At 43.0% G+C, this 18,391-nt stretch overlaps 1 protein-coding gene across 14 annotated transcripts in view; it reads left to right on the top strand.

The window, feature by feature from the left end:
- Positions 1-18,391, top strand: part of FOXN3 (forkhead box N3) — a 461,111-nt gene that overhangs the window by 417,296 nt on the left and 25,424 nt on the right. For 5 of the 14 annotated variants that reach the window (XM_016926572.4, XM_054666225.2, XM_016926571.4 and 2 more), the window contains one exon: positions 9,464-9,529. The exons of 4 other annotated variants lie outside the window; for them this stretch is intronic. In XM_016926572.4, the coding sequence (XP_016782061.1) occupies positions 9,464-9,529 (66 nt within the window). The remainder of the gene's footprint in view (positions 1-9,463; positions 9,530-18,391) is intronic. 5 more of the 14 variants (XM_054666226.2, XM_063793059.1, XM_063793057.1 and 2 more) reach the window with 1 other exon arrangement.

The following is an 18,391-nucleotide window of genomic DNA, read 5'->3' as shown; positions in this document are numbered from 1 at the left end:
GTTGTCGTCTGAGATGGAGTCTCGCTGTGTCGCCCCGGCTTGAGTGCAGTGGCACAATCTTGGCTTACTACAGCCTCTGCCTCCTGGGTTCCAGTGATTCTTCTGCCTCAGCCTCCCAAGTAGCTGGGACTACAGGCACCCACCACCACACCTGGCTAATTTTTTGAATTTTTAGTAGAGATGGGATTTCACCATGTTGGCTAGGCTGGTCTTGAACTCCTAACCTCAAGTGATCCACCTGCCTTGGCCTCCCAGAGTGTTGGGATTACAGGCATGAGCCACCACAAATAGTGTAGTATTTGTATAGATCATTCATCCTTTCCCCTTTCCCCCCGAGCCCCCCACTCACCTACCAACTTAATTAGATTATCTTTTGTTCCAACAAACAGCTGTTAGTTTCAGTTTGCTTAATCATTGCTTTGAGCTTGCCTCATGTCTTCAGAGCAGCAAGAGTTTGGGGTGCTCTTTGATCCATTTTTTGGAGAAGAAAGGCCACTCTTGGTGTTCTCCGTCTCCAACTTCCATCCTAAAGATGATGCGTAAAATCACATCTTGGTGTCCAACTTAGTGGGAGATTTTTGTTCCCTAAAATCCTGCTCATCAGAAGCTTGTGCACCGGGCTCACTGGCGTCACTTTGTCTCCTGTCTCACTGTGACAAGAACCCCTAAGGTGTTTGCAGTTCATGTCCACAGTGAATCCAGTCTCCTGTTTCCCACTTCATCCCTCCTGCTCACTCGGGCAACTTCTTTCTCAATAACCTTCAGCCAAAAGAGAAGTGGAAGAAATATTCATGGCAAATGACGTCAGTAGAGCTGACGGCACCCCGTGTTCTGCTGCCTTCAAGATCAGAGGCGGCTGTTATAGATATCTTGATTGATTGCAACAGAAGCCAAAGGGTATGGCTCTTACTTACTTCAGTGATTTCAAAGCAACAAATGTAGATATCCTATCTGTCTTAACCGATGCCTAGGGATTTTGCAAAAAGGAGGAGAAGAAAGACGTCAACAACAAAGTGAATTGTATATCTGTTTACTTTTGATGTGTTCTATTTGAGATAGTTTGGTTTGAAGAGCTGCTTTTCTTGATCATACCACATGTATCTGTGAGCTTAGTGTGAGGTTTCTCAGCCTTAGCACTATTCACCTTTTGGACTGGATCATTCTTTGTGGTGAGGGCTGTCCTTTACGCTATAGAATGTTGAGCAGCCCCCCTGGCCTCAGCCCATTAGATGCCAGTAGCACCCTCCAGCTCTCACCCAGTCATGACAATCAAAAACATTTTCAGACATTGCCATACATCCTTGGGGGAAAGAAGTGCAAAATTGCCTGCAGTTGGAAATACTGGCTTAGTATACAAGGTGTGCGTTAATGCAGATCTACTCAGCGTTTCCCCACGAAATCCACAGCTTACTTGGAGTTTTGTTTATTTGTTTGCTTGCTTGTTTTCATCTGTTCTTATCCCTTTGGCCCTAAAAGTTATCTAAGCACAGTCATCCCTCGGTATCCATGGGGGATTGGTTCCAGGACCCCCTAAGATACCAAAATCTGAGGATGTTCAAGTCCCTGATATAAAATAGTGTAGTATTTGTATGTGATCTATGCACATCTTCCTCTGTATTCTGTATTATCTCTAGGTTACTTATAATACGTCATACAATGTAAATACTATGTAAATAGTTGTTAGATGGCATTGTTTGGGGGAATAATGACAAGAAAAAAAGCCTGAACATGTTCAGTACAGACGCGGCCATCATCTAACTACATAGTGTACATGTCAGCAACAGTGTAACATTTTCTGGAATTATTTTTCCCTAATATTTTTGATCCTTTGCTGATGAAATCCATGGATATGGAAACCACAGGTACAGAACCCATGGGTATGGAGGGCTGACTGTATTTTTTCTCCATTGTAGGGGGTTAATTAATGCCCCAGTTGTGTCATTCTCATGCAGAGTTAGAGAAAATGGACAAAGATATTTCAAAGCAAAGAAGTCTAGTAATGTTACAGAAGATCTGGCAGCACTTGTCTTCCTTGATGGCTTCTTTGGATGGCATCCTTGATTTACTGCGACAGCCGTTCTTCGCCTTTCAAACACTTCAGAATTCCCTGACAGATTCCTACCAAGATTCCTTCAGCTAGGGTGGAGCCTGCTGTTTGGTTTTCTGGGGTTCCCATGGAATTTCACTGCACATCTGGAGGCTTATGCCCTGGGGAGCATCCAGTACTTCTCCCCCAAGCTGGGTGCCAGGCCTCAGGCAGCTGGATTCACCCAGGAGCAGATTGGACAAGCCATCCATTTACTTGTTCACTAACTATCCAGCACTCTGGATGTTGCAGGCACTGTTCTAGGTGCTAGGGAACACCCTAGTGTATGTATCTGACCATGTACCCATGCTCTTTTTTTTTTTTTTGACACAGTCTTGCTCTGTCGCCCAGGCTGGAGTGCAGTGGCACCATCTCGGCTCACTGCAACCTCTGCCTTCAGGTTCAAGCAATTCTTATGCCCCAGCCTCCCAAGTGGCTGGAACTACAGGCATGCACCACCACATCCGGCTAATCTTTGTATTTTTAGTAGAGGTGGGGTTTCACCATGTTGGCCAGGCTGGTCTTGAACTCCTGACCTCAATCAATCTGCCACCTTGGCCTCCCAAAGTGGTGGGATTACTGGCACAAGCTACCACTCCCAGCCTACCCATGTTCTTATATCTGATCATTTCTGTCTGAGTGTGTGTCATCTATTATTTGGTCTTTTTGTTTGTTTGTTTCTTGAATTTCTTTTATTCAGTTAAAGAGATTTCATCATCCTATAAGACCCCTCAGGTGTGAGGGGGAGCAGCGAGAGCTGGAGAAACAAAACACATTAGCCCTGTGGAAAATCACACGATTTCTAAGAAAGTAATGGTTATGATTCTTAGGCTTTCTCTATGGGAAGTATTTCATTGTCATTGTTTTGTTAGGTCGGTCAGCTCAGAGGTGCTGAAGGCAGTGCTTACATTTTTGCAGCAGGTATATATCGCAGTGTGGATTGAACCAGGGGCTTCCTGCTGGCCTTGTATTCTTAGTTTGTTAAAGCAAATGGCCTCTCCAAGTCACTTCCCGCTGAAACTAAATCCCAGAGGAAGCGGAATGAACATGGTTAGAAACCACACCAGGAACCCACAGAATACCCACACCAGGCTTGATGGATTGCTGTGAAACAGACCTGGCAGGGACCCATCAGGACAGGCCATGGCTTTCTGGAGGCAATAGTATATTCTCCCAGCCTTACTAAGGCTGTTAGCTGCCCCTATGGTCTTTGGAGTAGATGCCCCATTTGGTAGGTGTTCCTTGGAATCCGTAGCTCTGGCAGCCACAAGTCACAAAGGGAGGAGCAAATCAAGGGACATTACAGAGCAGGAACTATGTGGAAAGGGATGAAAAACCAAACCAGCCCCTTCCAAGTCTGCAGCCACCAACCCATCATTTTAAAATGAGTGGACTCAGGCACAGCAAAATGAAAGGAAAGTCAGCAGACCCAGGACTTAAACCCAAGAATCCTCATGTCTAGTGCAGTGCTTTTCCCGTCCTGTCCACGGAGGAGAAGCCTCTTCCACAACCAATGGAACCATCTCAACAGTTTGAGAAACTGAGTCTCAATATTTTTCTTCACCCAAATAGCTGGACCGTTGATTCTGGAAACTGTGTTACCTGTTTGTCTCCCTGCCGCATGATATAACTGTGTGTGTACATTCAAAAGAAGAGGATTTGAAAACATCTTTAAGACGTGTGACCGTTTTCCAGTCTCGTACTACAGAGAAGAGGCAATGTGATAAGACAACTGCATTAAAGATGAAAATTGAAATAGGCTGCTGGGAACCGGTCCAGAGGAGAAGTAACATTTGTTACTGAAGCATGGGCGAAGGAGGAATTTTTTTTTTAATATGGGATTTGAGATTGGCTCAGTCTGGATGATGGTTGGTCATAACTCTATTCAGCACCCATGACAGCATGCTTGGTGTGATACTGAATTAACCAGCAATCAATGATTTGGTTCCTGAATTAGGATGCTGAATTAGGTACTGATGGGAGGACCCTCCCCATCCAAAAATTTAAAAGGTGGCACTTGCTTGTTCTCTCGTACCCCCCGTCTCACTTCATTCCCCTGAGATACAACGTGAAGCACTCCTGCCAAGTGGGTCTCCATTCCTAGAAAGAGTTCCTGGCCAAAATGCCTTTCTCTTTTCTTTTGCTGATAAACTGGATTGGACCATCTAGGGAAGATCCTACAAAGCCAATCCACTGCTCCCCTCCTGGAGATCTTGTCCTGGGCCCTTTACCCTTCACAATCAGCTATGCCTCTGAAGCAGAAGCCCCCGCTGTCCACCAAACAGCTACCCAGTCCCCTGAAATACTTCCAGCCACAAATCTCCAATGTCTTTGGTCCGAAGCATCCTACCACAATAGCGTGCCTGCATCAGAAAGTTCCTTTGCTGTCTAAAGAGGTAAACCACCAGTAGTCTCTCTTGACCACAGAAAATTTGGACTTTTTTATAGAGACCCAGAGTGTGCTGATGAGAAGTAGCACATCACCTAAGGTAGAGAGCGGGAGTAAGCCCCAGAGAGAGGCACAGGACGAAGAGAGTGGGGCAGCACTGTGTCCTCATAGGAAGGGGTGGGGTAGAGAGATCAAAGGGAGGGGTGTTTGGGGTGAGGGGACTGGGAGAAGTGTGCAGAGGCAGTGCCCTTAGGTGCCCAGAATCTGTAGGTTGGAGTACCGTGCTGAGCACAAGTTATATAATCAGCTCAAACACTGTCTTTCTACCTTCTGGTAGTTTGCAATCTAAAGAAAAGGCAATGCCTGTACAAACAGTGCAGTGTGTTTTTATGCACAAAATTCTCACCGTAGAAAAACTTTTGATAGCATATACTAATATAAAAGGCTGATGAAATAAGTGAAAAAAATTTTAAGTTGCAGGAAACTATTTTCCATATAAAGCTATTTTTTAAAAAAATAGATTTGCGTGCATGAGTACGTATATATATGTGTGTGTCTTAGTTTTTCAATGAATATATACATATATGCTCATTTTCACATACGTAATTTCTGGACATATATATAAGAAAATATGATTTTGAAAGTAAGCCTATAGGGAAGGCATTTATCTCTCAAATTATATCCATCTAGTGTATTTTTTTTACAGTGAGCACATATTACTTTCATGACTTTTAATAAAAAGGGAGAAACTTAAGTATTTTAATAATAGATAAGAGTAAGCATTATAGTGTCTCTTCTCTTTGGAGAGGAGAGACAGGAGGTTGTTGGCTCTGAAGACAGAAGCACTCACAGGGTGTCAGGGTGTGACAAGGAGAAAGGCATATGAGACGTTCTAGCAGGACACTAGAGTTCCAGGACACTTCCATAGAAGGATGTCAGACTCATTAGGCTGCTTGGTGTTCACCCCAGGAGCCAAAGAGGGTCCTCCTGGCATTGATCTACAGTGCTAGGTCTGTGCTTAACCAGCTTGCTAGATAAGGAAAGAGGTCTGAGTGATTACTTCTATTTTTGTTTGCCTGTAAATCTGGATATTGGACCAAGAAAGTGTTATATCTAGTACACTGACAAATGAAAACATAAAAGATGACACTTGGGAAATCTTTGCAATTTTAGGGTAGGCTAAGATTTCTTAGAACACAAAAGACATTAAGCTATAAAAGAACAAAATGGTAAACTGGACTAAAAAATTAAAGACTTCTGCTTATTAAAAGACACTCTTAAGAAACTGAATAGTAAACCATGGACTGAGAAAAAAAAACCATGTATCTCACAGAGGACTTATATTCAGAATATTTTTTAAAATCTTACAACTGAATAATACTAGTTGAACCACCTAACTAAAAAATGGGTAAAAGACTTTAACAGACTTTTCATGTAAGATACGAATGGCCATCAAGCACATGAAAAGATGCTCAAGGTTATTTGTCATTAGGGAAATAAAAATGAAAACCCCAGTGAAATATTACTATATATCCCCTAGATGGCTAACGTTCTTAAAGATTGACAATTTCAAGTAGTGGCAAAAAAAATATGGAGCAACTGGAACTCTCCTATGTGGTACACCCTCTTTGGAAAACAATGTAGCAATTCTCTGTAAAGCTAAATATACATTTACCAGCAATTTTGCAAGAGAAATGAAAACACAGGTTCAAAAAAGACTGGTATAAAAGTTCACAGCAGCTTTTTTGTCATATCCCAAACTGGAAACAATCCAGTGTCAACCTACCGGTGAATGGATTGCGGTATTTCCGTTCAGTGACTACCACTCAGCGATAGCCATAAGGAATGAACTATTGACACCCCATCTTTGATGAATAACAGAAGGTGGGGGGGTGGGGGGTCATAGGTGGATGCTCTACAGATCCAAAGCACCCCCACAAGTGTGCCTTGGGAATGCCCCACTTAGGTTCTCCCACATGTGTGATTATTGATGGAATACTTTTCCTTTAAGGTTTTCTTTCTCTCTTTCTGTTTTCTTTCTTTTACTATGTCTTCTTTTTATTTGTGTCCCTCTACAATTTCCTTTAATGTGTTTTGGAAGAATACTGAAATATTTTCTTTAATTTTCTGGCCATATAAATAGGAAAAGACTCCAGACTTCCTCCCTGTGTTTCTTCTTGTTCTGGGCCCAGCAAACCTCCTGGCCACCGAGAAAAACTTTGGGTACGAGTCACCTGCAGAGGCAGGGACCATGTAACCAGGCCAACCATGGTCACCTGTAGCACTTGCGTTCTCAATAATGGCAGAGACCTTTTGCTTGGCAGGAAAAAATCGTTTTTCTTGGCTACCCCCTGAGAAAGGAAAAGGCCCTTTCTAAAACGAGGGGCAAGAGGGAAAGGCCTGAGGCCTTAACAGCCCCCCTTAGGAACTGCTTGTCCCTTGTGACTTGTGAGATGCCAGCAAGAATGCTGGGGCTGTGAGTGCTGCTTGCAGGCAACAGGCCCTGTGGGGGACCAAGGGACCCGGGGCAGTGGGAGCCACAGGGGCAGTGGGAAGAACTTTTAGTTTTTTAGCTGAATGGTTTTATATATAAATATATATATTTTTCTATATCTTATATATTTATATATATTAAATATATAAAATTCAACTAATAATATATAAACTATTATATATGATAGTATACATATATTAACTATTATATAATAGTATAAACTATTAACCATTATATATAGTAGTGTATATTAACTATTATATATAATAGTATATATAAACTATATAAGATTTATAGTTTATATTATATAGTTTATATAGCTTATATTATATAGTTAATATTACATATAACATATATGTTATATATTATGTAATTCATATGTTATAAAGTTATATACAACTATTATAAACTAATATATAGTTTATAAAATATTAACTATTATATGTAATAGTATATATAAACTATAGTTTATATATAATATATAATTTATGTATTATAAACTATTACATACAACTATTATAAACTGATATTTTGTAGTTTATATATTAACTTATATAAAATAGTTAATATATAAACTGTATACTATTACATATAACAATATATATTTTATTAATGATTATATATAATAGTATGCATAGTTTATTATGTAGTATATATAAGTACTTAATATATACTGTTATATATAATGGTTAATATAATATACTTAATATATAATATTCATATACATATTTAATGTGCATTGTAGTTAATATATTAATATATAATATATATTAATATCAGTGGGAAATGGTGACTGTTTAAGGTATTTCACCCCTGGAGTTGCCAAATATATAAACTGTGTATATACTATTATATATATATATATAAAATAGCTAATATAGTATGTATATTATTATATATAATAGTTTATATATGTTAGTTGATGATTAATGATTAATTATATTAGCTAATATATATTATATATTATAGTTATATATATATATACTAATATCAGTGGGAAATGGTGACTGTTTTAGGAATTTCACCCCTAGGGTTGCCAAATAAGTTAATTTACTTGTTTCTCATATAATGTACTTATTAAAATAAACTTTTAGTCCATTATGGAATGTAAGTAACAGGCCTCCTGCAGGCAAAATAGAAAAAAAACTCTTCAAAGTCAAGTTCTATTTTTTTTTTTTTTTTTTTTTTGAGACCCTGTTTTCGGGAACCAGCATTATCCATATCATTAATCGCTTGTGGGCCTCTTTTTACCAATCATGTTACTCCTTTGGAATTAAACCACACATATAAAGTATGAAAAATGTACTTTTTTAAACATTAAAAAAGTAATTTTCTAGCATAATATCCAAAATAAGGTGCCATGGAGCCATTAGTAGTAAATTGAATTTTTTGGTATGTAATTTATACAAAAACTGACAAGTGCGAGCCCCTTGTCCCCCATCATTAGTCATTGGGTTTAGCGGACACAGAGGCAGTAATCTGCAAGGGAAGGCATTTTGATGTCGACTTCAATTGCACACTTCATTTATTTGGACAGGGCACAGGCGGCAGCTTCTGTCACGCGGCATCACCGCACTATTAGTGAATTTCGCCCCAGGGCAGCTGGGACGCTGCGCTGGGGCAGATGTTCTTTTCAGCCTATTCAGTGACCATTCTTGGGGGTTGTTTACTGTTGCCATGGTGACCTTCATTTCCATAGCAGCAGAGCTGCTGTTTCTCAGAGGAAAATGAATTTAGTTATAAAAGGATAATATTTTTCTCTGTCTCTATATAACCTGCCATCTGTCAACTGGTGGATCAGTAAGGATTCAGAAACCTATTAAGAATTATAGCAATGGAGTGATGAGTATTTTTTTTTTTTTTACCCATATTAAAAGCAATAATAGAAGTGGAAGCAAACGTTGGGCCCTCAACATCAGAACTTTACTTTTTTCTTTGTATTTTAAGTGCTTTTTTTTAATGCCTTCACCACATCCACACCGCTGTTACAAACACATAACCTCGTGAAACACAATTTACATTCTGCTGACAAATGGAAATGACCAAATGTCTTGTTTGTATCTCACTAGATGCAGGTGTATTTAATGCTTTCTTGATGCTGTGAGCTTTCCCCAGTTCATTAAAGATTCGTATGTCTGAACTTCCTATTGTCACTGACTCTCCTGCTCCTCACCCCACGGTAAAAGCTGTGGGGGTGCATAGATCAGCAATTTATCAGGAACATACAGTGCAAATTATAAAATTAACAAAATGAGAAGAAACCATGCTTGTGTGATGAAAAATTTACTAACATGATCCTTAAATCTCATTCTAGAATACCTTTTCTTCTTCTCAAATCCCACTGGGAAGAAAGTCGCCTTTGGGATAGCTCATCCAGTTGCTGGATATTTTTTTTTTCTCTGTTGCATTCATAAACTGTAACTTGCAGGGGGAAAAACACACACACACACCGGCCCCGTTGTAAATAATGTTATTTATTGGTTGATTTTTCCAGATCCTGACATTGATGCTGCCAGTGCCATGATGCTTTTGAATACTCCCCCTGAGATACAAGCAGGTTGTGAGTAGATATTTCTATAGCCTACAGCACCATAGTTTGTGAACTTAACCTTCTCATTTATACACCAGGTCATAGGAAGAACTAATGCTAAAGTAGAACTTCCCTTGTAGAATCACTTTAAAAGCTACATAAGTGCATGATTACATGCATATGCATATAAACATGCAGCCATGCATATGTATGAATGAATGCATAGGTGTGTTTCCAAGATGAGAAAGTTCTCATATAATTTCAGGACTTAAGACTTGGGGAAAGGGAAACAGATCCTTTAATGAGTCCCAGTGAAGAGGCCTTCCTTGCTCCTGCAGGTATTGTTCCTGTGAGTTTGTAGTTTCTCCTAGAAGAGGCTACATGGGGTCAACTTTACCCTAATGGACCTGAGCGGTACCCATTTTTAGAAATTTCTTTCTCTTCTGGGACCTCATCGCCAGGCTGCCATTTTGGAGAAGAGTCTAGTGAAATAGGCCTGTTGGAGCCTCGAATATCTTTGAAATGAAACCACGCTACCAGCTTGGACCATTTCTATCCAGCCTCCCAGGCTGCCCCAGAGAGCAGGATAGGGCTGTTTAGCTAAGCAGGACTCCCATCCTCACCTTCTTTTTGTTGGCCTTCAACAATGTCAAGTTGGAGACAACATTTCCTTACTGAGACTTCTCTTCTCACCACCTGAGGTTTTTACCATCTCTGGAGATAGTCTACCATGGTTTTAGAAAGATCTCTTCCCAAGGGATGAAGAGTGACTTCCAACAAAGATATCTGTCCCTTCCTTCTCCCCACTCGAGGTCAGTACCAGTGCCCACATCCCATACCCAGCTAGAACCCTGTTGAACACACAGACAGCTGGTTTACCAGGGTCTGCTCAGCTTGTTGTTAGGACGTTGCTGTGTTACAGCCTCTTACTGATGAAACACGGTAGTGAGGAAATAGTGACATGAAGCAGCAGACGCCACTACAACACCACCGCTTAAGGGCTGGCACTCACCTGTCTCCTTCTTATGGCTAGGCCTTCAGCTCATTTTGGGTTCTGGCTCTCTGAGGGCCACATGGCTTGCTGAGCAGTGGGAAGTCCCTGCCTTTGGAGTGGATGCTACTTCACACAGGAAAACATCCATCCTCAGACCCAAAACAGGTGCCTTTTGTTAGTATTGGACTACGTGGAGTTCCAGGCCATCCGTCATAGCCCCTCTGCTTGTCCCAGCCTTCCTGACAGCTTTAGGATATTTGACTCCAACCTTTCTTATTTGTTCCTATTTTAAAAGACCCAAGAAATTCAGCTGAGCATTCTCAGGGAGACTTGTTCCTCTGCCTGGAGCTGCCATTACCTGTTCTGAACAGTCTAGAGTTCTGATTCTCTCTTTCCAAACTCAGACCTCCAGCCATTGCAATGTTGGACCGCCTACACCTCTGACATGCAAACACCACTGCTAAGCAGATGTGTCACTGGCCTAGCTCTATAACTAGCAGTTAACCTGGAGTGTGGTTTTTAAATGATGTTTCATATTTCAGAGAAATGTATATGTTTTTAAATTTTTTTTTTTAAATAAACTTCCATTCTTAGATGGCATTGCAGGAAAAGTACAGACCAGATTGTAATCAAGTTCCAGGCTGAAAAGATTTCTAAAATTAAGTTGCATAACTCAACCCAGTGGAAACATACTGATTTCATCAGAGCCGTGTAAGATTCGAGCACCTTCCTTTGCACCCAGCCACTACACAGTGATCATTAGTTTCACAAAAATACTTCCAGCTGGTTGCTGAAGTTCAGAGGGAAAATGGGACCATGGCCTTCTGCTAGAAGAGGCTATATGGGGCCAGCTTAAACGTAATGGACCGGAGCAGTACCCATTTTTAGAAATTTCTGTCTCTTCTGGGACCTCATCACCAAGCTGCCATTTTGGAGAACAGTCTGGTGAAGCAGGCCTGCTGGAGCCTGGAATATCTTTGAAATGAAACCAAGCCAGGCAAGGGGACTGATTGATCCTTCACAGATCCTCAGCAGCTTCTATAAACGTCCATGATTACTGGATTCTTGAGCATAGGTAGGAAAGGAAAAAGGTTTCTCCTGATGAGTTGACAAGTGAGTTGTTTTCAGTGTTCACCTCCCCTCTCCATCTCTGTAATACTCAAACTGTAAATACTTCTTTTTCCAGGGTAGCCACGGTCCTATTTACATTGAAATGCTGAATTTGAGTTTTACAAGCTCAGTGTTCATGTTTTGAAGCTGTAGGCTCATTTTTAGAAGGCTTTTTTTTTAGAAGGCTATTACCGCTGTGTGAGAAATCCAGCCACAGCCTTCATGAAAGCCCCAGGCCGAGAACGGGGCTCCAAGACAGTGGAAGGAAAGAACCCGGGGTGCCTACAAAGGTCACAGAAGGAGACGCTCATGGACAGGAATAACAGAGAAGTAACTGTGAAGACTGGGCAGAAAGTAGGGAGTCTACCTTTGCATTCACCGTCCCATCTGACCGCCAGCCCTGGTTCAATGCCCTGGAGGTCAAGGGCAAGTACAGTCAAGGAGCAGGTTGTAAGGACCCCAAGGATTGGAGCAGTTCCTTAGCAAGGGAGTGAAGATGCATGGAGCGTCTTCTCTGTGCACTTGGGAAGCCAGCTGGCCCCTCCTCCCCATAAACCCAACCAGAGGAATGTATCTGCAGCTTGTGGTTAGCTCTTTCTGGCTTCACTCTTTCTCCATGCCCCCTACCCCCGCCACCTTTCTTTTCATTTTATATTGCATAACGTTATTTGCCTTGGGATTTGAGGCAGTCCTTTGCCTTCTTAAGGGAGAAGCATTACAGACAGAATGATTAGGCAGTCATCCCCTGCCCTGCCGGCATCGCCCAAGGCCTGGAAAAAGTGAGAGGCTATTCCTGTGCAAAAATGGTTAAAGGCAACAGCCAGCCAGCCACAGTGATGGTGTGTGGGCAGCCTGTGTAGGGGTGTTTGTGTGCCTGTGTCCCAGTGTGGATATATCCCAGGCCTTCTCTAGGTTGAGGGGTCCTGCCACTGCCCATGAGTGGAGAGTGTGGCTTCGGAGAGCAACACATTTCCTGTCTGCGCAGAGCCTGCCTGTATTCCCCCGTGGGCTGGTGCTATGGCTGGGCTCTGTTTATAGAGCTTCCTCGTGCGGTGCTATTTATAGCCCCTTGTTTTCACCTCTTGGGCTGCTAGATGCCCCTGCTTGCATGGGGGGCCACCAACCTAGTCTCTGCTGCTGTTCTGCTCCCAGCAGATAGAGGCTGGCCTGGATAGCTGGAAGGCTTTTCCTTTGTCCTCACCCTTCATAGCCACTCCAGGTCACCAGATGGCAGCCACTTAGATCTTTTCTCTTCCTCCTACCCTTGCTCAGCATCTGTAAAGCTAGCTCAAGGCCGGCAGACTGGCCACAGTCCAGGGTCTGAAGCTGACTAGGTTGCACAAAGGAAATGGCTCAGACTCTGGTGAGAGCCCCAGGCAGAGCAAGCCTCTTTATCATTGGAGGGTCCGTGTTGCCCCAAGGGAGCCCAGCACACCATGTCTTGCTTGGGCTGGAGTCCCTAGGGGTCCCTCCACCTCTCATTTCAGTCTAATGCTTCACTTGCAGTGCAGCGGCAGTGTGCACCTAATAAAAACCTCAGGCTACAACATTTTGTCCTCCTGGCAGCATCCGCTGTGCGTGTGACATTAGCCCTTTTAGACTTTGCCCGTTTGCAGCATAGGAAACATTCTGCAAGGACAGCCACCATGTCTCACGCGCTCCATAGGATGCTGCCTTCAGAACAGTCAGCATGGGACACGGCTGGCTCATTACCCCCTGGACTTTGGATTATGCTCCAGTCAAATCCATCTGCCTACCCCACCCTCAAAATGGCTATGTAGACTCATTCCAGCTTCTAGTATCTCCTTAAGTACCTGCTTTGCAGTTCCCCTTTGACAAGCCCCGTGAGTCAGCTTTAACCCCAATGGAGGACTTGTTAGTCAGGAGAAGCCAGATCTCCATTACTCATCTTCAAAGGCTTATATAATCCCTGGTTGGAAGGTTCCCAGAGACAAACTCTAGATAATAAATAAAACAACAAAATGGAACGAGGGAAGGGAAGGGATTGGGGGAAGGCGTTCCTCCCCCTGCCTGGAACTGGGATGTATGGCAGACACACCAGGCACAGCAGAGGGAAGACAACTAGGAAATAGGCTGTGTCTCCCCGTGCCAGCCCCCTCCCCAGTGTGCTTCCAAGTAAGCAGGTGGAAAGGCCGACTTTAGGAAAGGGAAGGATTAGCGGAATCACCTGCTGCTCAGCTTATGGCCTCTGAGAGAGTTAGCCAGGGCTGCCCTCCAAAGGCAGCGGCAAGAGCTCAGAGGTTAATTTTAGAAGTTGTGAAAAACCAAGGAAGCTAAGCCTCAGAAGGGGAGCTGGGGAAGTGCTGAGGGACAATGTAGCGTGGAGGAGTTTGTCTTGGACCTTAGACTTTTTTTTTTTTTAAGATTCTCAGGATTGCGTTATCCCATTTAGATCATAGCATCTACAATGAGCAGTGCTGCTCTGTTTGGCTCTCTTCTTATGTGTGAAGGTTGCCTTCTTGCTAGTTAAAACAAGAAAGCTTAAGAGTCCCTCTCTAACTGCAGAGAACGTGGCTGATGGCAAGTGTGGGGAAGTGTGGCGCCAATGTCCCTCATCCTGAGAGCCTCAGGGGTGGGTATTCTCTCATCTAAAAGATAAATACGTAACTGGCCTAACCTGCAAGGATGATGCTAGAGGCCTGGGCCTTGTCTGGAGAGAGCCACAAATCCGAGGAAGAAGTTGACTTTGAACGTCCAGCCCTTTTGATGTCTTGCATAGCTGGAGGCCAGGGCATTTCAGTACATCAGGTGCGTCAGATTGGCTGTAAAGGTTTTGGTCTTTCGGTGTCTTAATATGCTCTGAGGGAAACAGAGTAAAAGGAAGGGAAAGAGTAGATTTGCTGGTAGAGAAAAGGCTGAAGAATGGACTCATGTTCCCACCGAGCTTCCTAATGTAGAGTAGTGAACTGTGGGCCTCAGAATGCCTTTCTCTAACAGAGCCATTTTAGACTGGCTGTGACTTGTTCTTCAGAAGCCACGTTCCTGACACTTGGGGATGGGGACAGAAAGGAGAAAGACAGGGGTATAGTTAAGTGTCACAGCTGGCTTCTGGCAGCTGGTGAGCAAACACGAGCACATCCGCCATCTCTCCATGGAGAAGACTGCCAATGATGAGGACGGAGAAGTGCCAGGGTTGGCAGAGGCAGCATTTAGTTGCAGCTCATTTGAGAACAAGCTGCAGGATTCAGAGGAAGAGCTGAGTCTACATGCCAGGAGTCTTGTGAGGTTCAGGAAATAGCTCAGGGAAAGCCTATTAATGCTGCAAGAGAGCTTTGTCCATGAGATTCTCTTTGAAGTGAATGCTGTTCATTAATCAGGAAGATGTTTTAATAGGTAAATGCAGTTAGGAATAACTACAAAAAGCATAATGGGCTGAAAGTATTTCCCCATGTCCGGACCCTATTCAGCCCTATCCTTGTAGATCATTAGTAAGAGGATGCTGGAGAGGTGATATAGGATGGCAGAAGGATGATGGTGATGATGACGATGATGAGCTTACATAACGAGCCAGCCACCGAGCTAAGCCGTTGACCTAGCTTATCTTATTTCATCCCCAGAGCAATCCTGCAAGGTATGTTTAAGCCTGCTTCACCAGTGAGGAAATGGAGGCCCAGGAAGGTGAAGGCACTAGGCCAAGGCCACAGAGCCAGTAACGGGGCGAGGCCGAACTGAGGCTGTGTGGCTCAGAGCTCACACTCTTAACCACTGCAGTAGACCTCATCCCTGAGGGTTCCATGAGACAAGGAACATCCAAAGAACATGGTCTCCAGTAGGAACTTGGTGACAACTGGCTTCCTTTCCTAGTTTTCCTCTCTGCTGGCCATGCGCCTGATGCTTACATGTTCTGAGTATTTGGGCAGAGGACTCTGTCATGCCACACTCTCCCCAGGGGTGCTTTTCTTCCTTGATTGGCAGATGGCTTGACAACCATGCTAGGGTTAAGAAGAACTTGCGCTCCCTAACTTGGATTTGCTCTGTTCCCGTTCCAGGGCTTCCCTCGTCTTTGTCCAACTTTACGTGTTTTGGGTGTTTTTGCTGCAAGGGTGGCTCTGATATGACGTGCTATGCACAAGGGGAACAGAAGCACCATAACAGCATCTGTTGCTCTTCCAGCAACTCTGTCACCAGGAAGATGGCTACATTCTTCCAGCATGGTCTGGTTTCTGTCCCATTCTGTTCCTTATGGGTTTTCAGCTCCTCTGAAGTAGAGAAAGCACAGGCCGCCTCAGGATTCCTCTGTGGATGTTGATCATGTTGATGATGATGATATTGATAACCAACATGTATTTTCCAAATACTCGTGCCTTCCGTAACTCAGTTAAGTCTCCAGAGACCCTGGGTAAATATCATTTTTGTCCCCCATCTTACTTAAGGAGTTTAAGTAGCTTGCTCAGGGGACACGATCAATAATTGACAGAGATGAGATGTAGACCTAGGTTGGTTTGCAGAGCCTGGCTGTCAGCTGCTGCAGCGCAGGGCACTTCTCTGCTCAAAACCCTTTAATGGTTTTCCCACTACCCATGGGATAAAGTCCAAACACATCTCATTTCTGCTAGGATTGTGTGCTGTCCAAAAGCAGCCTTTTAGTTCCTTGAGCACATTGTGCACCATTAAAAAATCACTTCCAGGTCTTTGTATGTGCCATTTTTCTGCCTTTGAACTCCAGGTTAGTTGACACTTCCTACAGGAAGGAAGCCTTCCCAAATACCCCTTAGTTTGGGTTAGGTGTCTCCATCCTTTCTGCCTCTAGGCCCCCTGTGCTAGCATGTACCATAGTATATTTTCATTGCCTCCTTAATTCATTCTCTCTCTCTCGCTCTATCTCCCCCTCCCTCTTGCTTGTAGTTACCTTATATCCCCATCATCTAATATATAGGAAAGTACTTGGTAAAAGTTTTAGTGACTGTATATGGGAGTGTAATAATTTTTACTGACGTGAATTACAACTGTATTAGAGATTTTAAATATTTCCGTTATTTATCAGCATGGTTCATTATATCAGACTAAGTTGTTGCTCTACCTGAGATCCCTAGTGACGGATGTATTAGATCAGAATTCAGCTGAACCTGTGGCTATCTGGCCATTTCTAGGAGACTGCCGTACACCACAATTATGGAAACCCTCTCCCACAATCCGCAAAACAGGCAAACAAAAAGCCTATCATTTTAGACAACACACATAGATTTCATCCAAAGCATGTATCTACAAGAGTTCTGCTGTCTTCTGCGTATGTCTGTCCTTGAGAATTATTGCTGTTTTTCCTCCTATATTTTCTTCTGGAAGTTTTATAGTTTTAGTTCCTACATTTAGGTGTATGATCCATTTCTAATTTTTATATGTGGTATGAGGTGTAAGGCTCAAGGTTCATTTTTTTCCCAAATGGATCTCTGGTTGTTCTAACACTTGCTTTCCCCTCCTTGCATTATCTCAGTACCCTTGTCAAAAATCCGTTGACCACGTGCGTGTGAGTCTATTTCCGAATGCTGTTCTGTTCGATTGGTCTATATGTCTAGACTTACGCCAGTATGAGAGTGTCCTGGTTCCTGTAACTTTATAGGAAATCTTGAAAATCAGATAAGATAAATTAGGTAATATAAACTTTAGACATTCTTCCTTATAGAGAATTCATCAACTGTGTAAGACATGATAATTCGCTGCATACCACATTCTAACAGTTCTGTGATTTAAAGATACTTGGTAAGTCTCCTGCCTCAGATAAGGTGGTCTGTTAGCGGAAATCAGGCTGATAATCAGGAATGGTAGGAGCTACTGATCTGGGTCTGCCTGCTCTCACAATTAATTAGGGTAAGTGACGGGGGAGATTATGGAACCCTGGACTGTAATAGTAGTACTGACTTAGGCGAGAGTTTCCATTCTGTCACCCATCCCACCTTTTGTAAGACCTAGTAACAAAGGCCTTACGCAAACCAGGAAAATAAATGGCAAAAATTATTAGTAAGAAGTGCAGAATGCCCAAAGAATTGACAGTCTATAAAATTACCGTGTATTCAATAGTGGACGTTCAGCCTACATGATGTTTGAGTCAAGGTTTGAAAACATGTCCTTAGATACCTAAAAATTATGTAAGTAAAAAGTATGGCAATGTGTTTTATGAAAAGCATTTATTCTACCCATATAATATTGGCTTACACACCTAACGTCCAGAGTGGTTTTCATTTTGGAATACATAATTTTCTAGAGCCTTTTCGACAGTCTTTGTTTGAGAAAGCACTATTTACCCACCTTGCCACTATCTGAGACTGTGCCAGGGACTATATGGGCACAGCCAGAGCTCTGGGGAGTCTTGAACCCATGATGGTAGACAGGGTCTTGGAAGAACAGTGTTCGGAGAGGGAAACAGAGATCCACAGACCTGCACAGAGTCACACAAGAGAACTCAGATGAAAGCTCACCCGTGTTCTCACTTAGTGTTGCTCCCCTGCCCCTCAGACATAGGGAGGGTTTTTGGTAGATGTAGCAGATGGCAGAATATTAGCTTGGACCAGATGAAATTGCTGTTTGGAGGGTTAGAAAAGGTTACATCAGGGATTCCCTGCGGTTCTCCTCTTAGGTAACCCTCAGACAAAATCAGGCTGGTGTGGAGATCTTGGAGTTTGTATGGAGAATGGACAAGATCTGATGGTCGCTGGTGAAAGGGGGACTTAGGGTTGCTCCAGGGATGCGTGTGTTTAGGAGAAGGTGGGATGAGGAGCGACTTCTCAGGAGATTTGCTTGAGAGGATACCCCAGGGAGGGGCCTTTCCTCAG

This window comes from Pan troglodytes, chromosome 15 (genome assembly GCF_028858775.2).
Source record: "Pan troglodytes isolate AG18354 chromosome 15, NHGRI_mPanTro3-v2.0_pri, whole genome shotgun sequence".
NCBI lineage: Eukaryota > Metazoa > Chordata > Mammalia > Primates > Hominidae > Pan > Pan troglodytes.
This window is presented reverse-complemented; position numbering and strand designations above follow the sequence as displayed.